Source organism: Bidens hawaiensis, unplaced genomic scaffold (genome assembly GCF_021521415.1).
Source record: "Bidens hawaiensis isolate Kalapana, Puna unplaced genomic scaffold, B.hawaiensis_p1.1 tig00004748_1, whole genome shotgun sequence".
Classification (NCBI taxonomy): domain Eukaryota; kingdom Viridiplantae; phylum Streptophyta; class Magnoliopsida; order Asterales; family Asteraceae; genus Bidens; species Bidens hawaiensis.
Window position 1 is genome coordinate 595,645 of NW_027491294.1, and position 26,093 is coordinate 621,737.

Consider the following 26,093-nt stretch of genomic DNA (forward strand, 5'->3'; position numbering starts at 1 on the left):
TGCATTGTTGAAAACATGCTTGTCAAAATTGACAAGTTCGTTTTCCCAGTAGATTTTGTGATTCTAGACATGAATGAAGACAAAAGCGTACCTCTAATTTTAGGAGGACCCTTTTTAGCCACTGCAAATGCTATAATTGATGTTTGCACCGGCAAACTCACTCTTAGGGTCAATGCGAGGCAATCACTTTTGATATAGGAAAATCTATGCAATATCCGCAACAACACGATGACACTTTATACTGTGTTGACATCACAGATTCCATCGTAAGTTTCTATATGCGAGATTCCTCCATCAATACTCCCTTAGAAACACAAGTCTTAGACAAAACACCCAACAAACCCATCCTAGAGAATGAAACTTTCAATAAAAACTACCACGAAGAATTAGAAACAGCATGCGAAGTCATTGAAAACAATGAAAAATCAAAAACATCAATCGAAGAACCACCAGCTTTGGAATTAAAAGAACTACCAAAATATCTCGAATATGCCTTTCTAGAGAAAGTTTCTCAACTCCCAGTAATTATTTCATCTCACATTTCTAAATAAGAGAAAGACGAACTCCTTAAGGTTCTCAAGAACCATAAGAAGGCTATCGCGTGGAAGATCATGGATATCAAGGGCATTAGTCTCTCCTTTTGTACTCACAAAATCCTCATGGAAGAAGAATACAAACCCGTGGTCCAACATCAAAGACGTCTCAACCCCAACATGCAAGATGTGGTGAAGAAGGAAGTAATCAAACTGCTTGACGCCGGATTAATCTACCCGATCTCATATTCACCTTGGGTAAGTCCCGTTCAAGTAGTACCCAAGAAGGGAGGAATGACAGTCGTAATGAACGAGAATGACGAGCTGATACCAATGAGAACCATCACAGGCTGGCGAGTTTGCATCGATTACCAGAAACTTAATGATACCACAAGAAAATATCATTTTCCACTTCCTTTCATAGATCAAATGCTCGAACGATTATCTGGAAAAATGTTCTACTGTTTTCTTGATGGATTTTCCGGATACTTTCAGATTCCCATTTCCCCTGAAGACCAGGAAAAACTACTTTTACATGTCCATACGGAACCTTCGCCTACCGAAGAATGCCATTTGGATTATGTAATGCTCCATCCACCTTCCAACGCTGCATGGTGGCCATATTTCATGAAATGATCGAAAACTCTATGGAAGTTTTCATGGACGACTTCTCAGTCTTTGGAGACTCCTTCGATCATTGTCTGAAAAACCTAGACAAAATGCTAGCTAGGTGTGAAGAAGTAAATCTAGTGCTCAACTCGGAAAAATGCCATTTTATGGTAAAGGAAGGCATTTTCCTAGGTCACAAGATTTCTCAAAACGGACTAGAAGTCGATAGGGCCAAAATAGAAACCATATCCAAACTCCCACCACCGACTTCAGTCAAAACAATTAGAAGTTTTCTAGGTCACGCCGGTTTCTACTGCCGCTTTATAAAAGACTTTTCAAAATTTTCAAGACCTATGACCAAACTTCTAGAGAAAGACGCACCATTCGTATTCTCTGAGGAATGTGTTGAGTCATTCAATACACTGAAAGACAAACTTGTCAACGCACCAATCATGACCACACCCGACTGGACCCTTCCATTCGAAATCATGTGCGATGAAAGTGACTTTGCAGTTGGAGCCGTACTCGGACAACGCAAAGAAAAACACTTTCACCCAATCTACTATGCCAGTAAAACTCTTAACGATGCACAAGAAAATTATACCACAACTGAAAAAGAATTACTAGCCGTAGTATTTGCCTTTGAAAAATTTAGATCCTACTTAGTTCTTTCCAAAACCATAGTTTACACCGATCATTCCGCAATACGATACCTATTCAACAAGCAAGATGCCAAACCTAGACTCATCCGATGGATCCTACTACTCCAAGAATTCGACATCGAAGTTAAAGATAAGAAGGGAGCAGAAAATGTAGCCGCAGACCATCTTTAACGTTTAGAATGTCCAACTTCCAAAGAACTCCACAAGGAAATTATCAATGATAATTTCCCACATGAAGTTCTCATGCACATTCAAGAAGTGATAGAGGAAAAAGACGAAAGTCCTTGGTATGCCGACTTCGCTAATTACTTAGCTTGTAGGATCCTCAGAAAAGGACTTACCCACCAACAACGGAAGAAATTTTTCTCCGAACTTAAGTTTTACTTCTGGGAAGATCCATATGTGTTTAGGATAGGTGCGGATCAAGACATTCATAGGTGCGTAGCAGGCAAGGAGGCCTTAGACGTTCTCAAACACTACCATGAAGGACCAACAGGCGGACACCACGGTACTGCCACCACGGTCAGGAAAGTGTTTGATGTGGGATTTTTCTAGCCCACTATATACAAAGATACACATGCTTTGATCCAAGCATGCGATGCTTGTCAAAGAGCCGGGAACATCTCATCGAAAAATGAGATGGATCAAAAAGACATTCAAATTTGTGAAATCTTTTATGTATGGGGGATAGATTTCATAGGGCCATTTCCTAACTCATTCGGAAATAAATACATCCTTGTAGCAGTCGACTACGTGTCTAAATGGGTGGAGGCACAAGCTCTTCCCACCAACGATGCTCGAGTAGTTGTACGATTTCTAAAAAAGTTATTCTCAAGATTCGGTACTCCAAAAGCCCTCATAAGCGACAGAGGTACTCACTTTTGTAACACCCTGATGGACAAGGTCTTAGCACGATATGGGGTACGCCACCGACTAGCAACACCATATCACCCACAGACCAGTGAGCAGGTGGAGGTCTCAAACCGAGGAATTAAGAGAATTTTGGAAAGAAGTGTGGGGATGAATAGCAAAAATTGGGCAGAAAAGTTAGATGACGCATTGTGGGCCCTCAGGACGGCCTACAAAACTCCCATAGGAACGACACCCTTCAAGCTCGTTTACGGGAAGGCATGTCATCTACCAGTAGAATTAAAACACAAAGCTTATTGGGCTCTCAGAGCAGTGAATTGTGATCTAACGCCCGCCGAAGAAAACCGGGAAGATCAAATTCGTGAGCTCGAGGAACTGAGAACAATGGCCTACGAAAATTCCTGGTCCTACAAGGAGAAGACTAAACGCATACACAACGCTCATTTAAAAGGAAACAAAAAATTTCAAGCCGGCGATCGTGTATTGTTATACAACGCTCGTTTACGTCTTTTCCCAGGAAAACTGAAATCCCGATGGACAGGTCCATACGTATTTGAAACAGTTTTTGACTATGGAACCATAGAAATTTCAAGTTCAAACGGCCAAAAGTTCAAAGTCAATGGACATCGATTAAAACCATACATCGACGGTCCACTTAAAGAAGTTTTGGAGGTACTAACCTTCCAAACTTTTTAAATAAGACTTTAAGGAAACAAGGTCTGGCCAAGACCTTCGCAAAAATAGGCCTTGTAAATACTGTTATAAATAATAAAAAAAATTCAAAAACCACAGGGGCGTGCTCCTTAAAGCACGGTCCCATGCCTAAAAATGCGGGCCGGCATCTACGCTGCAAAAATCTCAGTCAGACTGGTTTGTAACAGAATTGTCAGAGCAAAAACACGGGGGCGTGCTTCTAAAAGCACGGTGCCGTGCTCGGTCTCCTGTTTGGTTATAAAAGGCACCTTGTGTCATTACATTCCTTGCACAAACAAAAACCAAAAACCTCTGATAATTCAGCATGCCAACTGAAGTGAGTGATGAAATTCCCGTTTCCCGACATCCGAGAAACGATGCCCGCCATGTTTCCAAAACCGAGCTTCTCTTGAAACTTCAAGAACTCGTGAGAGAACTCACCGAAATGAATATCCTCGCAGAGATGCGTCTCATGCAACTCACCGAATCAGTGGAAAACATGAAAATGGAACTCCGAGACATCAACGAGCAACTACGGTTTCAAGTTCTCGGTTTCACGTATTTTCCAGCACCAGTACCATTCGGGGGAGGAGAGCCTTTCGGAGAGCTCTAGGAAACTTAATTTTATGCCTTTATGTGTCAAAAGTGCATTAAGCACAATGTGTTAGGACTTCAGGCTTAACCCGATTATTTTCTTTTCTTAGGAAACCCGGGCTTATCCGGTAACTGTTCTAGGATCTTTATTCAATAAAAAGTAATCTTTAAATGACCAAACTTCCAAATTATTACAATAAACGTCATTCTAAAAAAAATTCCGGATCGTGAATCATGTTGAAAACTAAAAAAAAAAGAAAAAAAAAGAAATACACTGTGACAAAAAGCACGGGCCGTGCTTTACTAAGCACGAGGCCGTGGTCACCCAGAATCTTCAGCATGATACGCGATGACTCCGTACAATTCTCTAACTCAGAAACATTTATTCTTCTAGCAGCACGGGGCCGTGCTTCCAAGAACACGGTGCCGTGTTCAACTTTCCAGTCTCTATATAATGCATGCATAAATTCACTATTCCATTCACACCAAACACAAACTATCTAAATGGAAGGAAAACGGGTTGAATGGAAACCAGTGAAGAAGGGGAAACAACATGAATCTTCCTTCCTTGAGGAACAAATCATGAGACTCCAATGCATCGTAAGAGACCAAGTTGAGAGCAACATGCAAACCGAGGATCGAGTGGTCGAGCTGATTAACAAAGTCGACCTTCTCATGTTCGAGAACTTCCATGTTGTGGATGGCCACCACAAAGATGTGACTTCCAAACTTAACTTTCTCAACCGAGAACTCGTCATGCTCAACAAAAAGCTTGACGAACTTTTGGAAGCCAAACGAGCACCACCACACATCCAGGACTTGTTCGGGGGTGGTAGCCGTTGAAGTTCTGACTTTGTTTCGTGTTTAAGTTGTTTCCGCTAGTATTATGTGTTAGGACCCGAGAATTGTTGTTGTACTTTTTGTTTCATCTATCTCTAATTATGTCTTCAATTTTATGTTTTAATGAAATCTAGGATTTTTAATTACCATGATAAAGTAACCAAAAAATAAAATCCCAGTAAAAACAAACCAATCTCGACAAACAAAATAAACAAAACAGTACTGTCTACACTAAGCAGCACGGTACCGTGCTTCCAAAAGCACGGGGCCGTGTTTTGGTGTCAGGGCAGTTACGAGTTTTAACTTAACAAAATAACTTTCTCCAACCACCAACCCTGTTTTTCACTGCATTCTGAACCGAGAACCGCCGACCTTCAACTATTTTGCTAATTTCTTCATCTAATCTTCGATTCTAAACCTAAGGTATGTTAATTTAACAATTGCATTACTCAGATTCGTCATTCTAGGTTTGGATTAACCTTAAAATTGTTCAAATCGACCAAATCGGGTCAAACCCCGAAAGGGGTATGGGTTATTATGCTTGATTATGATGAATAAATTGTTGAATGATTGATGGTTAGGGTTTAATTGAAAGAAACAAATCGGATTTTGGGTCTTTGCATAAACACCCGACAAACCATTAAACCCAATTGATGTAACCGGTTAGAAACGAAGGTTCGAGTCTAAGTAAGTTAGAAATCGGTATTAGGAACACGAGCCATGCCCAAAAACAACACGAGTCGTGGTCAACAAAAAGTCAAACTTCAAAGAAAACTGAACCAGAAGCAGCAGCACGGGGCCGTGCTTCTGAAAACACGGCACCGTGCTTTGCTCTCTGTTTCAGCAAATTGGAAACTTTTTATGAATTTGGACTAATTTAAGTTTAAATTGCAGATGGCCGAGTATGGGGAAGAGTTTCATGCATTCCTAGTCTTCGTAAACCGGAGGACTAAGGACCGATCGGCAAACGAAAGATTAACCTATCTCAATAATAGATATCCTGAAGCTCACTTCCGTGCATGCGAAGAAACCCTCAAACAAGTTAACCAATGGGAGCGCTACCAGAACATCGTCACAAGACCGTGGAAACGATTTTTTGAGCAAACAGGGGATTCAGTAACCGAACTTACAAAGGAGTTCATAGCCTCATTCAACATGAAGAAGAAAAGGTTCGACATGTGGGATACCAAGGCAATAGAGTTCCGATGTGGGGGTATTTGGCATACAACCTCTGTCACTCAACTGGGAATCGATTTGGGTATCTACACAACCGAGGAAACTGACACAGATATCTGGTTCGAGGCCAAAACGAATTTTACAGATGAAGGTGATGATGATGAGGCTGAAGCAGGTGCCATTAGGGACAAAGCTTGGGAACAGTTGAGTTATGGAACAGCAAGCTATAGGCCGAGCGTTTCAAAGAGCACAGCACTGCGTGACCCACTCATGAGGTACATCCACCGTTTTCTGAGTCATACCGTCACGGCTAGAGGTCAGAGCGAAGGGGTTGTCAACCTAAGGGATCTTTGGGCATTGTACTACATGAAAAACGAAATACCATGCAATATCACTATACTATTATGCAAGCTTTTCATGTCAAATGCCACTGCCCGAGGAAATACCCCGATCTTTGGTGGTCCCTGGATCTACAACCTCTACAGAGTCTATGGTGCAGACACAGAAGGAACCCCGAGCCCAGACTCGATAGCTCTTAACCTTGATTACTGTGAGAGCATGCAGATGGTTCAGCAAATCAGCTCGGGTGTGTGGAGATTTTGTGACAAGTACAATCAGGTTTGGGACCCAGAAGACCCGTCAGATATGATGATACAGGATGTGCATGAGAGACGACAATCACCGCCCAGACAACGCCGCCGCCAAACCTACAATCAGACAGGAGGCCCATCTTCATCAGGGGCCGGCCCCAGTTCATCACGTGATAGCCGATACTCTTTGGAGGGTATATATGGACTAATCGATCAATTCTCAACTAACACTACCGCCTCATTTAACAGGATCAACGAGCAAATGGCTGCCTCCGATGCACAGCGAGCAGCCGAGTATGAAGCAACGAGGCGAGAGATTGAGCGATTGGGCTATCATATGGACAGGCAGTGGGGACCGTTTGACCCGAACTGATGACTGACGGCACAGGTAGTTGGGCATTGGCACGGGCATGGGTTGGTGTTATTTTTATGAACTTATTATTATTTGTGTTTGAACAATTTACTTTTCGTCGTACTTGTTTATTTGTGTTTGTGTTGGTTTGGATATTATTATGGCCATGAGTGCCAAAGACATTATGCTAGGTACTAATTTAGCCCAATAGTGCAAGGGATGGATGATTCCATACCCAATTTTCAGTAGTTTATGCTTGGTTGTTTGTGGATGTTTGCAGTTTTAGATTATACAGGTACAAAAACAGGAAAACGGATGAAAAACAGGGGACGTCTGTCAAAATTTCGTTAACCCGTTGGGAAGTAACTCTCCATTTTACCCATAATACTCAATTAGAATTTTTATATTTCCATGAATCTTATCACATTGAGGACAATGTGAGATTCAAGTGTGGGAAGGTAAATTACTTGACCAATTGTTTGTCCAACTAATTATAAAAATTCTCTAAAACAAATATTTTTGCAGCAAACGAAGATTATTCTAAACCTAAAAAGAAAACCAAGAAATTTTTTTTGCAAACAACCAATCATTACATAAAAGTGAAAAAAATAAGAAAAAGTTTTGTAATATTGAGAATAAATTTATGCAAAATATGGCGTTAATACCCAATTCCTGCGTTACTGTGAGACAAACCTCATGCCATATAAATATTTTTTCGGAAGCTTTGAGTGAGTCATATGTTTCGTGTGATTTAGAACTTGTCCCAATTATTCATTTCAAGACCGCACGAAGCGTTGTATAAAGAAGAAGGTAATAGTTACACAAACCCATTACCAAAACCACAAAACCCAAAAACCCGATCACCCTATCCATTTCCACCGGTAAAATACAACACTGGTCTTTTACCGGCAGACCCTAAAGAACTGAAAATGCATTCTTTCGATTTCAATTTCCTTTGCTGCATACACTTCACAAAACCTAGGTTGCCTCCAAAACTTAGGGAGAGAATTTTTCTCTTTAGCAATGAGGTGAGGAAAAAGTGGCGCCAAAAAGAAAAAAGGCCACCATTCTATGGAATTTCCAAAAACGCAATGAAGAGAAGAGCAAAAAGATATGAACGATGCTTAGGTTGCGGAAACTGGTCCCACAAAGGAAGATGTAGAAAAAGTCAAACTCAGTCTCAGCATGAATATACCGAACTAATGAGGGTGGGGGCTATTAGGCTCAAAGCCGAACGATCCATTAGAGTTGGAAGTTATATTCAGAACAGGATTGATGAAGAATTGATCCACATCCTCGATAAAACTGGGCTAACCAATGAAAACATCTCAAACTCCCGAAGAACAGTAGAAGATGTGTTTACCATTAACCCTTAAACCACCACAAAATACCAATTCCTACTCACACTAAACCAAAACCCCTTTTTACCTTCTGATCTATGCGACTCTTCAAAAGTTGGAGATTTGAATTTGTTACAAGCTTATTTTTCACAGGTTGCATTTTGGCTAAAAGTGTTCACATACCTACATCACAGGTATAATCAGATATAAAACTGAGTGTGAGTGAACATTGTGAGAACGTGACGTTTTGCATAAACGGAAACTCATAAAAACAGAAGTTTTTCTCTTTTATCACTAACATAAAGATTGGTTATTTTGTTTCATCTTCTTGGATCTCATTTAAGGAATAGCTATAATCTAAATTTGCTGTTTTTAGAGAACATTTATAAGACGATTGCTTGAGGACAAGCAATGTTCAAGTGTGGGGATGTTTGATGTACATAGAAATATACATCTTTTCGGCATCAAATAATCTCTAAAAACTGCAATTTCTATCTAATAACATAGCATAAAAGACTACTTATCATAATAAAACATAATTTCAGGTGAAACCAAGCCTCAAACGAAGAAACAAGCAAAAAGACGAAGAAAACACAAGAAAACACAAGAAAACAAAGAAACACGCCCCCATGCCTCAAGAAACACGCCCTCATGCTTCTGAAACAAGAAAAGACAAAATCTGGAAGCAAAAGCACGGGGCCGTGGACGGGAATGCAGAAAAGACAAAGAAGAATTGAGCACATGTCACTAAACAACACGGGGCCGTGCCTGCTAACCACGGGGCCATTGCCACCTCACACAAAAGACAAAACAAATCTGGCACATGTTATAAAAATACACGGGGCCATGCTCATCATGCACGGGGCCGTGACTCATCGTCCAGATTGCCTATAAATAGTGGCTCATGTTGCATTCATCAAGTGTGCCTTGAAAATAGTTCTCTCCGGTTTTCACTTATAAAACACACACACAAACACTCACTTTGAAGATCTAGTGAAGAGTTTGAGGGCTTGGAGGTCATCACCACTAATCGTCATCATCAACCATCATTACCATCATTAAGAAGAAGGATTCATCTACACTTGGTTAGATTGTTCTAAGTTTAATCATGTATTTGTTGTTATCAATCATCTTAATGTCTATCACTATGCTCATTATGAGCTAAACTCCTTTTACCATCTAAAATCAATGAAGAAGCTTTGTTTTACTTGATAATTAATCAAGACATGTGATGTAGTCTAGTAAAGTACATGGTTATATTACAATTATCTTTTGATGAGAAATGTTTCACCATCTTAAATCACTAAATCAAAGTTGGTGGTTGTCAATATCATTGGCAATCGTTCATGATCGATTCATGTTCTTGAAAGATAGAAATACTTTGATACATTATCGAAACACGGATCCTTATATTGTACTTAGAAATGATGAGATATAAGTTATGGTGAATTTTTCTAAACCTTGGTAATCCGAAAATGGCTTTGCTTAGGATATCAAATTAGTCAAGGAAACCATATGTTAACGGAATGTGTAATTATAACCTACATAAATCAACCAAGGGGAGGTTGTGTGATGAACTACAACCACTCGAAGTTGTTAGAATTGGTATTTGAGAAATAGAAGTCAATCCTAATATTTCTACTTTACGAAACTACTTGTCAACTCAAATCGACATCATTGAGATGGTATGACATTAGGAAAGGGTGGACTTTAAAATGTGCATACCATCTCCTTAGTGCTGAAGATGCTCACTTAAGGTTTAAGGAGCTATCTATCATATATTGCTATGGCAAGTCTATCACATGTCTACATATTAATTATCAACGCTAAAAATGGAGTGGATTCTTGATCTTAGATGGTAACCTTTGCATAATTGAACAACCCGTTTAGAATCTCTTGTCTCGGTCACCTATATATTATATATATATAAGCATTTATATTTTATAAAAAGCTCAAAAAAAATTATTAACCCCAAAATGATTAAAACCTCCTATTAAAGTAAAACAACAATTTATTATTAGAAACCTTTGTGTCCACGGATCGATACTTGGTTCTTACCAATACTATTCTACATATACGATAGGTACACTTGCCTATTTTGTGTGTGTTTAGTCTTTGTAGAAATCACTTTTATAAATTTAAAACACGATCTTGTGCAAAAGCTAGATATCCAATCCATCATATTTTTACAAGCCACACACACAACACATCAGTAACGAATGTTACAATTATGATCATCGTTGTTCTTGAATCACCACGTTAACTTGATTATGCCTATTTGACGTGTGTTTGTTGATATCATACTGTAGTGATCCAGATTCGGGACTTACAATTAAAAATGGCCGGTACTCCACCGCGGACATGTGCTGGCCTAACCCTTCAATGGGGATGAGAGTCAAAGAGTCTTGAGCATGAGGAACTTGAAGACATTCTAATACCGCTCTCTGACGAGGGGACATGCCAAACTTTTCTCCCAAACTTTAGACGGTTTTACTATAAAGGGCACTCGCCAAAGCATTTTGGGCTTGGGGGGGGGGCAGTTTCCTTATCAGCGAACCCGCCAAGATCAAAATCGGGTATATAGTTGTGCAAACAATCCAACGCACACCCAAAATCGGAATCTAACCCATCAACACCACAATCACACAAAATGTGGTCCTGTAACTTCCAAGATTGTGCTCTCGAGGCTACGAAAGCATATGTGGAAACATACTCATATGAATATAACCCTAAACCACCAAGACGGATAGGAATAGAGGCTAGTATCCATTGAAAATCTCCCAAAAACGGACCCCACATACCACAATATCCTCAATTGCCGCTCAGAGCCATTTGTCAAAAATATAGATAGCAACGTTAACAAACATAGGGCGACATGTTCGGAGTTTGAACACCAACTTAGCCACCCCCATACAGGCGCGAAGCAAGAGAAGCTCACATTGGGGGTCACACAGGCAAGTAAAACATCTCATTAGGTCCACATCTCTTGAAGCTCTGGTAATGGCTAAACTACCGATAAAACCAGTGTCCCGGCTAACCACACCTCCAAGGAGTTTTACCCCTAACTTCGGTCTCCCATTGCGAGACGGCCAAAATACTTCAGTCTTCTTAATATTAAGCTCAATCACCAAACTTGTCCCATTGGATCTAATAATATCCAAGGCTTTAGCCACTTCAATGGCGCCTCCTATAATCGTGCCATCATCTAAGTACCATGCATGAAAAAGTAACTTGCAACCATTCCGTACCTGATGAATGCGAGGGTGTAAAGCTAATGCAAAGAGAAGGGGTCCTAAAGGATCGCCTTGTTGAACCCCGATAGTTGACTGTATACAATCATTCCCTACATAAAGCCTAGCAGGTTGCCCGTAAAGAAAATTAACCCATAGGGAAATAGATGGCCATATAGCACGGACCTCCTGTATAAGGGTGGTCCTATCCACCAGGTTGAAGGCGTTAGGAAAATCTACTTTAAGCATAGTCAACGACCCATCAGAGTGGAACATGTTAATAAATCTATTAGCGCTATGAAGCACCGCATCCGCTCCACTCGGGTTTCCCACCCCGAATTGAAAATCTCCAAGGTATTTTGCCATATCTTTCCCCACACTCCTCATAGCCACTTTTGATACAACCCTTCTCCAAATCGCGCCAACAATAATAGGCCTAAACCCATTGTTGGACCTAAGAAGAGGCGTTGGGGGGGGGGGGGGGCAGAAGCCAGAAATTCCACCAAAGCAATAGGGCATCTCCCACTAACCACAAGTTAACCACCTCAGTGATAGCTTTAAGCATCCCCACGGCAATGGCAGATCCTTCCCCCACATAGGGGATCCAAAATATGTTGGGCCCTCAGCCCATCTCTCCCACAAGAAGTCCCTTTAGGAAAGGTTTAATAGACCCTAGAACACTTTCAAAGTCCACAACCAAAAGGGGGGCTCCGAGAGTAAGGCCCCAGGCAAGGCTGGCGGGGGCAAGATGGGGTGCTTATCAAGAAACCCTTACATGGTAGGGTCACTAAGAGGAGCAACACCCAAAGAGCACAAAACTTTAATCGCCACCGTGAAGTGCCCGTTTGCAACTTTTCAAATACATTGTTTAGCATTGAGGCCCTCCTTCGAATGATCACCCCTGAAGGAGGCCTAATCGGCTATTGATCCCATATCCATCGGTTGCTTAAAGAGCAACTGAATAAGATCAACACGTCTGCTTCCATCACCCTGAGTTGTCAAGGCCTGCCGAATAGAAACACTTTGTAAGGATTTCCTATTCCCCAACCTACGCTCCTGTCAATTAGAAGGCTTGACAACTTGTAATGTGCAACAAGATAATATTAAAATTCTAACCCACGCTTCAATGGACTCTGGCCTAGACACCACCTTGCACAATGAAACAGATAAGGCATGGGCAAATGCCATGCGACAATTATGAGGGATGCCTTTTACTGTCTTTAAAGGAAGTGCAAAAATACGGCCAAGGAGGGTCGCGTCCAACACTATCCCGGCCAAAGCAACTACATCTATTGCAATTTGTGGCTTAGTGATCCCCATAAGGAAGTCTTCTGCCCCTCCTGTATCCACCTTGAACTTGATAACCTTGTCCACATGATAACAGGACCGACGGTGGTATTTGATTTTGATCTGGAGCAAATGAGGAGATGATACCTTTACCTTTTCACTCTAACCAGGTGGCATGAAAGGAGGCTATATGAATACACGTATTAAATGCAATATGCATTGATAACAGTACCAAAAGCTTTGATTTTTGTAACAATAGAATGCATTAACAATGATACTATACGCTTTGATTCTTGTAATATACAAATGAATGGTAAAGGTTGAGGGTGTAACCGACATTCACAATTAATATATATTAATTTTTGTAATGTACAAATGAATAGTAAAAGTCGAGAGTGTAACCGACATTCACAATTAATATATACTCCCTCCGTTCCATTAAAAGCGTCATGGTTGAAAAACACAAAGTTTAAGGTGGATTGAAAGATTACTTTTTTCTTATCAAATGACAATAATGCCCTTGAAAATTAAGTCCATCAATACTGTTTATTAATGCTAGTTGTGTGTGTTTAGGGGTAAACTTATAAATTGGTTAATAAATTTTGAAAGTGGGCATTTGTAATGAGACTAGTAAAAATGGAAATATAGACATTTCTAATGGGACGGGAAAGTATTTTTTAAAATTTTTATTTCTTCATTTTTATTTTTACATGGCAAGAACATGTAAAACATCACCAAATAGAACACAATCCTAGCAATTCCTCCGCTGTACTAGATAAACTCAGCATAAACTTACTAGATAAACCAACCAATAACTCTACTTTATTTAAACTTAAAACCTACTATATTCAAAAAAAATTCATCTCCCTTTCATGTGTGAATCAAAATTATTTCGAACAATAAGATTTAACATACTTCAAATACACATATCTTTAAGCATATAGAGAATTATGCAATTAGTTACGCTTCAGATGGGGGTGGAACATTTTGCTATCCGGTACAATGTTGGAGAGCATGTTTGAGTTCTTTTATTGCATGTACAACTGTCCATGTCTGGTAGTGTTGGCTTGGGTGAAGCATGGCACATATTGGTTCCAATATGTTCAATTCATAAATAGGTCACTCTCGGATATAATAGAGCCCACGTTCTCCTTATCTTTTTCAGCTGCCTGTAATACCATCTTAAGGTAATTATGTATGTCTAAAAAGGTATCATGAGAATACAAACTTACTTACCCTCTCAGGCATATATCTAAAAGTTTCCTTTCTTATGTCCGCTTCGTATATGTTGCATTGCGAGTATATCTGAATCAACAAGTGGTACCACAATTACATATGTACTCTAAGAACAAATAGAGAAAACATAAAGCAATAAATCTTCAGTAGAAATTCGACCTCTGCTAATGTGGAAAAGTTACAAAATTTTCCTTTTCTTTGTCATTATGGCTCAAAATTACAAACAAACATATTCCAACTCTAGTGACTACGTAGTGACTAATTGGAAAAGTTACTTCTCTAAAGCGTTCAATTTCTATAACAAAATACAAAAGTATAAACATTGCTACCTGTATCAACTAATTAATGTAGAAAAACTACTACGCATTTTTTTCAAAAACTCAAATCCGTACGAATTGGATTTGATTAAGGTTATATGCGATGGCTCGTGTTCGAGGTGAAAGAATAAACTAAATTTGTGGCCGGGTTGATCTATTCCACTATTTGGTTAATTGATTTGGAAGGCTAGAAACTGAAAAAGAGAATAAATTGGGCTTATTTTGTTTAATTGGATTGAGCGCAAATCCAAGTTATGTAACCTGTCTTGATTGGAGTCGTGTAACTCGTGTACGTTGCTTCCCACCTTTGTTTTGTATCTTGCAACTTTATAGCATTTTGATTTTGTGAGTTCTCTACCCTAGGGGTCACTAGTACACAAATAGGCATAAGATGCGATGGGTTAAACACAGAAGGTGCGGTTTCAAGATCCACCGCACCTTTAGACCAAATTCATAATATTTTGTTTTTGTATTAAATGTAAAAGAAGAAGATGCGGTTCTTTTAAACAAATTAACGTTGAATATGTTCAAATGCAAAAGGTGCGGTTCAAAAATGTATATTATCAAATGCAAAAGGTGCGGTTCAATGCAATAGGTTCCATTATTGTTCTTATTTTGTGAACGGCTATATTTCAAAAATATATAGTATCTTCTTTCCCTCTCACGGTTCACTCTCTAGCTTCTTCCTTCTTCCTCACTTCAAGCAAGAAAAGCTCAAAATTTTACATCTTAAATTTTGTCACTTAATTGAAGGTACGTTTTAGTTTTAAGAGATATTTTATATATGATATATTTGTCATAATATGCATTTAAGATAACCTTATAGAAATACCCGTCCAAAATTTATCTAATAGAAATAAATTTTGGATTGTCCCTTTTGGGACTGCTTTTTGAATATTCTATCTCATTAGGACGTGTATACATTTTAACGTGTTGACTAAGTAAGAAAAAACGGTAGCTTTTTCTCCTACTCCATCGGGTTTGCGTTTTATACGCATACTTGAGGAGTTAAGGGGAAATGCTGCCGATTTTTTCTTAAATAGCTAGCACGTTAAAATGTATACATTGAGATAGAATATCCAAAAAGTGGGTTAGGATCCACTACCTTAGAGTGCCAGTTTACATACATTTGCATCACTTGTTTGTTTATTGTAATTTTCAGATGGATCGTGATGATTGGATGCACAAAGCTTTGCGACAATCCGAAATTTACGCGGAAGGTGTTAAAAGTTTTCTTAGGGTTGCCGAAGCACATCGCGCTAATAAAGGAAGTCGGTCGATTTGTTGTCCTTGTTCCAAATGTCAAAACTTTAAGTATTGTAATGATACCAATGAAATAGAGGCACATTTGTTCGAAAATGGTTTTAAGCCTAGATACCATTGTTGGTCAAGGCATGGAGAATCACTAGCTGATTTTAACACGTCATCGACCACTAATGATAACACATATAACAATGACTCATTAAACCTTAACGGTGATGATGAAAAATCAAATGACCCCATAGACGATGATAACTATTCAAATGATCCCAATGAAAACGTAAATGAAATGTTACATGACATGGAGACTGACATGGGTGATGCTGAAATTGAAAATTTACAACACCTGTTTGAAGATGCAGAAAAACCATTATATCCTGGTTCTAATTTTAAGAAACTTGATACAGTGTTAAACTTGCTTAACTTGAAGTTAAAAAATGGATGGAGTGATAAAAGTTTCACAGAGTTGTTGGTGTTTTGGCATGACAGGCTTCCAAGAGATAATGAATTACCAATTTCAACATACCAAGCAAAAAAGTTAATGTGTCCGATGGGATTAGAAATTGAAAGAATTCATGCATGCTCAAATAATTGTATATTGTATAGAAATCAGTATGAAAATAACCATAAATGTGTTGTGTGCGGTGCATCAAGGTATAAACAGATAAACGATTCGGGTGAAGTTGACGATGAGATGACAAAAAAAACGACCGCCTGCTAAAGTATTGTGGTATCTCCCTATTATACCGAGACTGAAAAGGTTATTTTCAAACGAAAAAGAAGTCAAATTATTACGTTGGCATTCAGAAGAACGTGTAATTGACGGAAAACTAAGACACGTGGCGGATTCACCTCAATGGAAAACCATTGATAACAAGTATCGTGAATTCGGGAAGGAGGCTAGAAACATACGGTTTGGGCTTAGTTCAGATGGGATCAGTCCATTTGGGACCATGAGTAGTCGCCATAGTACGTGGCCGGTTCTTTTATGCATCTACAATCTTCCACCATGGTTATGCATGAAACGAAAATACATTATGATGTCGTTGTTGATTCAGGGTCCGAGACAGCCTGGTAATAATATTGACGTGTACTTGTCTCCTTTGATTGATGACTTAAAAACTCTTTGGGATTCAGGTGTAAAGGTATATGATGCTTATAAGAAAGAACACTTTCAATTGCGTGCCATGATTTTCTGTACAATAAATGATTTTCCAGCATATGGTAACTTGTCGGGATACAAGGTGAAGGGTAAGAAAGCTTTTCCTGTTTGTGAGAATGAAACAAGCTCAATATATTTAAAAAAATTGCAAAAAAACTTGTATACATGGACCATCGAATATTCCTTCCGAGGGGTCACATTTCTAGGAATAAAAAAGTTGAGTTTAACGGAGAGGTTGAGCACCGAACGATGCAAACACGGTCCAATCCATATTTACGAGTTAAAAATACTGTGTTGGGGAAAAGATCTCGTGATAAGAAAGGAACCATCTGGGAAAAAAAAGTCAATCTTTTGGGATTTACCTTACTGGAAAGATTTAAAGGTAGGCCATTGTCTAGATGTTACGCACATAGAAAAAAATGTATGTGATAGCTTGTTAGGCTTATTATTAAATATTCAGGGTAAAACTAAAGATGGTGAAAAGGTCTGAAAAGACATGGTACTTTTATATAAACGTACAAATCTTGCCCCGCAACAGATAGGTGACCGTGTTCTTCTGCCACTTGCTTGTTATAATACAACACTAAAAAAAAGAAGACAACTTTGTCAATGTTTAAATGATATTAAGGCTCCATCAACCTATTCTTCAAACATTAAAAGATTGGTGTCGTTGAAAGACCGTAAATTGCTTGGAATGAAGTCTCACGATTGTCATGTTTTGATGACACATATGATTCCTATAGCAATTCGTGGATTGTTACCTGATGACGTCCGAAATACAATCACAAAACTGTGTTTGTTTTTTAACAACATTCACTCAAAGGTTATTGATGTTGAACAACTTGATAAATGGGAAAAAGACATTTATGTTACCCTTTGTGAACTAGAGATGTACTTTCCACCATCATTTTTCGATATAATGGTTCACCTAATAGCATTTTGATTTTGTGAGTTCTCCACCCTAGGGGTGCTGCATTCTCAACCATCTTAACTCTCTTTAATATTGTGTAGATTTTACTTCTTTATCATAAAATAATTAAGCTCACGTTACGAGATTTCTCCCTGTCGTCATTTGTGAAACTATCACATACTTGGTTGTTGGCATCATTACTCTGAAGCTAACAGTATATTTCTTATTTGGGGGGGGGGGGGGGGTGGATGGGAGCATTGCGGGTACTCCTTTTGGGTATAGTACATGTAGCCCATCGTTTGATCTCCATTTCAGGCAGCCAAAGACGGGTAGTAGTACCTGATTAAAACATGTAGCCTTTGGAAACTTCTGGCCGTTGCAACACTATTATATAATAAAAAGAAGATACTTTCTTATTTAAAAGCAATTTCTTATTATTTTTTTACCATTTTGCACACAAACCAAAATATAAACAATGAATATGGCCGAGAATCTTACGTTGTGTTCCAAGTTCACTGATGAGATAAAGTAAATAAAAAGAAAGATTTTCCTTTAGTTTATGTTATTCTCTTTTTCTTTTCTTTTCTTTACTTTCGATTTCTTCCAATTTGAAAAGAAAGAGATCCCGCCCAATTTACTCTTATTATCTCTCTCTTTTCTTTCTTTTTTCCTTCATTATAAAACTTGAGAACACAACTATAACTTTTTTTCTCGTTCTTTCTAATAAAAAGTCTGGAACACAACTTCTTTTATTTCCTTTTCTTACTTTTTTTCCATCCTTAGGTGAACTCGGGATACAAGACATATAAAGAATTGCTGTACATGGAGTTTGTTGAAATAAAAAATGAGGCAAGGAGAGGCTACCAGAACGTTGTTAAATACAAACAAGATGTGGTGAAGCAAGTTATGTATGATCGGGAGTTGAAGAAGTTTAATCGCCTTCACAACAAACCGATTGGATGTCAGACGTAACTCTAGAACGAAACGTCAAATATGCATGGAAGAAATATGGTTGGTATTGTGATTTTCAAACTTTCTGGGCGTGTTTGGTTTTTTTTTTTTTAAGTTATCATATTTTAATATAACATATAAGTTTTAATGGAATAGTAATTTTATTTTCTGTTTTAACTGTTTAATTTTATTTAAAATAGAAAAAGGAAAAAGAAAATAAGTTTTTGGGGGGTACTTGAGAGGAGTGGTGTGTCTTTGGTTTTAGTGGTGTAGAGTAGTCACAACAAAATTAGACTTATACACAAAACCAGACTCCATACAAAAACTAAAATCCCTAGACTTTTATTTTATATGACTACATAACCGATAACCCGATTAAACTCAACTTAAAGCAACTGAACTTACCGGATAAACTAACTAACCAATAACCTTACATTATTCAAACTTTAAACTTCTCCTTTTTTCGAATTGTTTTTATCTCCCTTTCACATGCGAATTAGGATTATTTCCAACAACTATTAACATACTTCAAACACGACATATATATCTCTACAGAGAATTATGCAACTAGTTACGCTCTATGTCACACCCCGACCAAAGGCGGAACATGGGGGCGTAACGTATTGATTGAACAGTAGTTTAAAAAACACTAATTAAAGTGACAATAATTATTTAATCCATTAATATCAAAACAAGTACACAATTATAATAATCAAAACAATTACATCATATTTTATTATTTGGATAAATATCCTAAGGTAAAAACTAAAATCTTCAATCTTGATCAATGTAAAATTACTTGTACCTGTAGCATGTATAAAAATAGAGTTTGTCAACACGAATGTTGGTGAGAATACATAAGTTTTAGTTAAGATACATATATATATAAAAAAAACCACAATTCATATGTTAATGATGAGTATGACAATTCTTATGAAAATGTAAACAACTAAATAGATGTGGACCCGTTCTTATTGATACGAAATCAAAGTACTTGGGTAAATGTATGATCATACCAGATGAGGATGAGATACCAACTACCAAACATAAAATAAGCATTTAAGCACATAGAGCATAGTCATAGACATTGCAATCATCACACATAAACATATAACGAATTGTGTTTGAAATAGATGTAGAAATAAAACAAATGAATAAATTTGAATAAGGTATACATGTTACCCCCAAAATATAAAAAATGAAAAAAAGGGTATGTAAACTCACCTTAACAAGAGGATTAACAAAGATGGGATGACGCTAAACAAAAATTAAGGTAAAATCGGCAAGCTCCTCGGGAAACGTCAACGAAGGTTCCTAGTTGTTATCGATAATACTAATTAATAAAAAAAATAATAATAAATAATTATAAAACACGACTTATGACGGTTTTGGGATTCGATATGGTTGTGAAACATTAAAATATTATTAGATACGCTTTCGTTAATTATAAGGGTTATTATTATATTTATATTTGTTGTTGTCCATGTTATTATTATTATTATTGTTATTAGTATTATTATTGATTTTAATAAATAAAATAAATATTATATACAATAATATATTAACAGAAAGATACGAGATAAAATAGTTTGAGCGTGGGTAAGATATCAATACGTCTCATTTAAGCGATTGATAAAAAGAATTTATTTTTATTTTATTTATTATATATACAACATATATCTATATATATGTATATTGCATGGTTAGTAAAAGTCCAATGACACGAAAAACATTAAATCCGGAGTTCGTTTCTTGAAGAAAATGCATATTTAAGTATATATACATGTATTAATATCAAAATCTTTAATTAAAAGTAAATAATAATAATAATAAGAAGTAAAAACATCAAAACCGGGCCTAGGGGATTCAAACCCGCGCCCCAGGCCGGATTAACAACACGTTGGCCATCAGGCCAGCGCGTTAGTTTGATAAATCAAGGAAACTTTAAATATAAATGCATTAAGCGCAGTTTATGTTCCTCCCCAAATCAAAACCCTAGAATTTAAATCCGTTTAATTGATTATCGTTGATTCAAATTGAGTTAGGGTTATCAATTATTGACTAAAAACGACCTAACTACATAAATTAATTACAGGAAATGATGATGGGTTAAGGGAGATCGATGAACTAGGGTTTGCGGCTCAAGTTTGAGGTTGATGTGGGTCGAGACGGCTTCAAATGATGGAATTGACATCGGGTTTATGGTTGTGAGGTAATGAGGGATGTGTGGGCAAGTTTAATTGTAAAATGATCGAGTTTATATAGTGTTTTAAGGATAGCTAAGTCGCGGTTCGTCATTAAAGAGTCATAGCTGTCATTGGATGTCAATTTGCCAAAGTTTCCATAAAGATTGTTAGCGTGGAGGTTAAGAATCGATTAAAATAACCAAATCCCGGATTATACGGCCAAATTGGAGATAATCACGAACGAGGAGGGGCTGACGATGGGTAACAAGGAAGAAGAAGAGGGGTTTGGTAAGTTGGCATAACTGGTCCCTGACTTATGGCTATTGTTTAAAAGTTAAATATGTTAAATTATGGGGGTGAAAATACACAAGTTAGATAGTCCTAATATTTTATTAAATAAACGAAGCATTTACGAGTGGTGTAATTTAAATAAATGATCAATGACCAACCAAACCAATAACTTATTGGTTTTAATACATAAACAAACGTCCGGATAATATTTATAAAAATTTAAACGGGTCAAATTTCGGGCTTGAAAAATAACGAATGTTACAGCGGGCGTGGAACATTTTGCCATCCAGCACAATGTTTGAGAGCATGCTTGAGCTCTTTTGTTACGGGTACAACCGTCCATGTCTGGTAATGTTGGCTTGGGTGAAACATGGTACATATTGGTTCCAATAAGTCCGATTCAACATCGTATAGGTCACCCTCGGATATAATGGAGCCCGCATTCTCCTCGTCTTTGTCAGCTACCTGCACATCATAATACCAACTTATGGTATAGTGGTAATCATGTATGAGAATACAAACTTACTTACCCTCTCAGGCATATATCTAAAAGTCTTCTTTCTCATGCCCGCTTCGTATATGTTGCATTGAGAGTAAATCTGAATCAACAAGTGGTACCATAATCACATACGTACTCTAAGAAACATTAAGCAATAAATCTTCGGTAGCAATTTGACCTCTGCGTCAACACTAGAAGCGACAACATAAATGCCCCAGTCACGGGTGTAAATGTGTCGGGTGTAAATATGTAATTGCTGTATAGATGCACTTTAGCAAACCTAACACGTGGCTGGTTCCCTCGAAGCAACAATGGTGAATAGTGACAAAAATACCTCTATCATCAATGTGGGAAGGGTTAGCTCCAATAAGCATTGCTTTGTCATGGTGTGAAAAGTGACACCTAATTGTACAAAATAATGTGAAATAATCTATGACTATCACAAATTCAAACAAATAGAAGCATGCTAAAAGATATGTTATCGCGTTTTGTTGCAGCTAGTTATCTTAGCTGTAACAAAACATGTTGCTAAATGTTAAATACCCTAGAATTTACTGGGAAATGGTTATGTTTGTACTTTGGCGTGTAATATCAATCAGTCTGTCTTTAAAATCTTTAAAGGTTCAACGATCAATCCATATATGCTTTGAATTGGGCTTGATTTCAATGGCATCTACTTCATCTTCTACATCGCCTTCAAACTCTAAGTTGGATATGATCACATGCTTTTAGCCTAAATCAGTGGCATGATAGTTCAATCCTTTTTCCTCATCCATCAATGGTCTTGTACGAGGATACATCTAAATAAGATGAAAGTTCAATAGTACCTGAAACATCAAAAACAAACCATAGAGGTTCTTTTTTTGCGACATCCAGCTCGAAGGATCCAAGTCCATCATCTACAACGGATTTAAAAGTTGTCATATAACATAATTTAAAATCAAATGACTAATGTGTATCTAGTGATGCCGGATAAAACAAGTTATAAATATACTTAAATTGTGAGTATATCTGAATCAATAAGTTCTATCTAAATCAATAAATTACATCAAAAACTAGTTAATTAAATTGGTTACGACCGTTATTAATTCCTTTGTATTACAATTTACATAGTTACTTACAAAAAATTGGATAACAAAAACTATTTGTTGCCATAAATATAAATTGTTCATACTTTTAATATTAAAATCAAACTTGATTGCACTAACTATATTGCATGCTAGCTATTTTGCCTGGTCGATAGGGCTATACTCTATAATGTTATGTTTTAAGCGACAAATTTAAGGACAAACGTCAAAGGCAGCACAGAGAGAATATTAATCATTGGGTCAAATTAATAAAAATGTTGTCTTGGGTCGGGTCGAAACATGTCTTGGGATCCAAACAGATTCAGGTCAGAATGGAACCACATGCTTGTGATAACTTTAGTCAACCTGCATATTCGTTTCTTTTGGCTCTTTCCATTCCCCAGGTGTTCCTGCAAGTATTTATAAAATACAGTCAGCCTAGTCAAACCTGATAAAACAAACGAAAAATTATATATATAAGATAAAATAGTGGCTATCAGTGCCACATTACATTTTCCATGGATTTCACCTAGACATTAAATGAAATTATTTCCGGTCATTAGCAAACGTCATTTGTTACTATGATGGCTTGGTTATATATATATACATGTCTGAAATTTTTCCTTCCTCTGAGGTCCGACTCATGCATGTTTGCTGGTCACAAGTTCTTTTTCTTTCAATTAGTTGGTGGACCCATGAGCCTAGTGGTCCTAAAAAACAGTAAAACAAAACTAGATTGATATGTTATATATATATATATATATATATAATTTTATATGTTTACGATTAAATGCCACTATCATACTAATCATATTCGGGTCGATTCATCGTCGTAACGCACGTATTAAGTTATTTTTCTTGGCTCGTCACCATAAAGTATAAGTTTTTTTTTACCGTCGATACCGACCTAATTCGTTCACAAGTTTTCACCGCATGATTTTACCTTTTCGTGATAAACATGTTCATTTGTTGCATTTGGGTATGGAGAAAAGTATATTTTGCTTTACTTTGCTTGTCGTAACCTCATATCAACCAAATTCAAGTCAGTCAGCTACCACAACGAGCAAAGCCGAAACGAATCAAGAAGAAACCAAGGATAACTAAACAAAGTTGGTTGTTAAAAAAGTTGATTAAACATAAGTTTATTTTGGCGAGAGAAACTGACACGTGGATATATTTGAAATAAACAGTTGGTCAATTTAATAACTTTGCCATACGTGGCGATTGTATATATATGTTTAGATACGTACAGTTGGTTCAGCCGATAACAGAATTAACCGTTTTTCAACGATCGCGCCCGCCAAACTCACTCTGTCTCGTTCTCTGCCACCGTGCCACCGCCGCAACAACCACCAATAACCACCTCTCACTTCAACCAACCAAGAAGATGAACCTCTCTGAGAAACAATTGGAAGAAGAATCGAAATCTCTTGACCTCGCCCTTGCAGACATTGCTGTTGATGAGGAAAAACATCCAGAAAATGGAGAAAGAACTAGAGGAACTCATGAAAAGGAAGGAAGAGATGGAGCATGCGAGAGCTTTGAAGGAAAGGATCGAAACCGGATTGGGATCATCAGCTTCAACATCAACCAGTTCAACTTCAGGTAATAATAATAATAATAATAATAATAAGACAGAATTATAAATTTTGTCCTTTAAATAAAGCCAATTTACGGTTCGTATCTTTTTTTGGTTTCCCTGCAGGCGGTGTACTTTAAATATTTTTTTCCTACAAGTTTTGTCCTTTACACTAACTGGGTTAGAAAAAGTCAGTTAAATCTCATCACGTAAGGCGCATGTGAGGGTAGTTTTGTCCTTTCGTTTATGCCTGCAACAAAACCCCCTTTTATCAGTCTCTTTGTACCTCACCCACCAGACACCAACCCACCTTCTTCTTTCCCCATTCACCATTGTTAACCACTACTCAATCACCACCATCAATTCCTCCAGCCACCACCAGTCCACCCTACCCTCTTCTTCCCTTGCACCACCATTAACCACTCCGCCGTCAATCTAGCACACACAAACCCTAACTACCACTGCCTGCTACCTACCTTCCGATGGCCATGTTCCAATTATATGTTTGCCTAAACAACAGTTTCTCACTCGTAGCCACCGTCTCACCCTTCATCTCCACGTCTCCTCCCTGCATCGCCGCCACCGTCTTCCACCTCCACCCATCTCCATTACCCGGAAACCACCACCACATCTTGTCCTTCATCAGATCTGTCTTTGAAACCAAAATCACGGTTGCTATCAACAAGGGGCGTTGATTGTAAGCCCGAATTGGACTCCACCATTATTTGACTGCAAGTGACGGCGGGGCTGCTGTTATAAAAGAAATACACTCTGATTAGGTTTTTGGCAACGATTATTAGGGTTCAATTATGGCCCTAGCGGCGCCGGTGGGTTTCCGACGGCAGATACGGATGTTGCAGTGGTTGTAAACTCCAGCGAAGCACCGGAACTCAACATCTCCGGCGACGCTGGAATGGTTTCAAGGCAGTGGTGGTGTTGGCCATGATTAAAAACTAAGATATGACAAGTAATCGGGGGAATTTAAGAAATTGATGATGGTAGTGATGGGTTGTGTTTCAGTGGTTGAGGGAGACGAAAACGGAGAGAGAGAGTGAATATAAACTTTTGGTGGGTATAGATGAAAAGACCAATATGCCCTCACATGCGACTCACGTGAGGGTATTTAACTGAGTTTTTCTAACCCAATTAGCGTAAAGGACATAACGTGTAGGAAAATAATATTTAAAGGACACCGCCTACAAAGAAACTTAAAAAAGGACACGAACCGTAATTTGGCTTTTTTTAAATGACAAAATTTGTAATTCTATCTAATAATAATAATACTAACACCACCGTGTTCTGTGTGTGTAATCAGCCCCTCCACGTCGTTCCCCGCGTTTGCAAACGCCGAGGCGATCCCCGCGTACCCGCCAAGGTAGAAATTGTTCATTATTAACCGTTTTATTTTTAACCGTTCACTATTAACGCTTTATTTTTAATGCGTGTGTTGAAACTTGAATGTTAGGTTAATGTAGACGAACGTGGAGAAACCGAGGAAACTGAGCTTTGCAAGTCGATTTGTTGTTCGATATAGAATAAATGTCAAAGCGTGTATTGATTGTTCGTGTCTGTCTGTACGTTAAAAACCGTTTAAAGTTTCGTGCATGTAATGAAAGAATTGTGTTAGCTGTATGTTAATTCCTTGATGTTGAGTTGCACCGGTTCCGGGTAGAGGGGGAGGGGTTAAATCGGGTATCGTCGGGTATGAAAATCGGTTAAAACGTTATTTCACTTTTAGAAACCCCAAGCAAATTGGTTATCTTTCCCAAGCAAATCGGTCATTTTTCGTTTTAGATATTCTTTGATGTATGTAACCTTGATTATGAGGTGCACAAATCGGATATTTTTAATACAAATAC

General features: G+C 37.9%; 1 protein-coding gene and 1 pseudogene across 1 annotated transcript; one reads left to right on the forward strand and one right to left on the reverse strand.

Moving 5' to 3' along the window:
• The first annotated feature begins 15,491 nt into the window (after positions 1-15,491).
• LOC143627942 (uncharacterized) lies at positions 15,492-17,694 on the forward strand. The gene is made up of 3 exons (XM_077097647.1): positions 15,492-16,243; positions 16,350-16,857; positions 17,380-17,694. Exons 1-3 carry the CDS (start codon positions 15,492-15,494, stop codon positions 17,692-17,694), a joined length of 1,575 nt encoding a protein of 524 aa, XP_076953762.1.
• Positions 17,695-21,347: 3,653 nt separating this feature from the next.
• On the reverse strand, positions 21,348-22,512 carry LOC143627944 (putative pectate lyase P56; annotated as a pseudogene).
• Between the last annotated feature and the right edge of the window lie 3,581 nt (positions 22,513-26,093).

Coding starts and splice junctions, on each gene's coding strand:
- LOC143627942 (XM_077097647.1), top strand. CDS start 15,492: ATGGATCGTGATGATTGGATGCACAAAGCTTTGCGACAATCCGAAATT. Junction 16,244..16,349: donor GTTGTGTGCGGTGCATCAAG/GTATAAACAGAT, acceptor GAGACTGAAAAG/GTTATTTTCAAACGAAAAAG. Junction 16,858..17,379: donor AGGGTAAGAAAGCTTTTCCT/GTTTGTGAGAAT, acceptor AATGATATTAAG/GCTCCATCAACCTATTCTTC.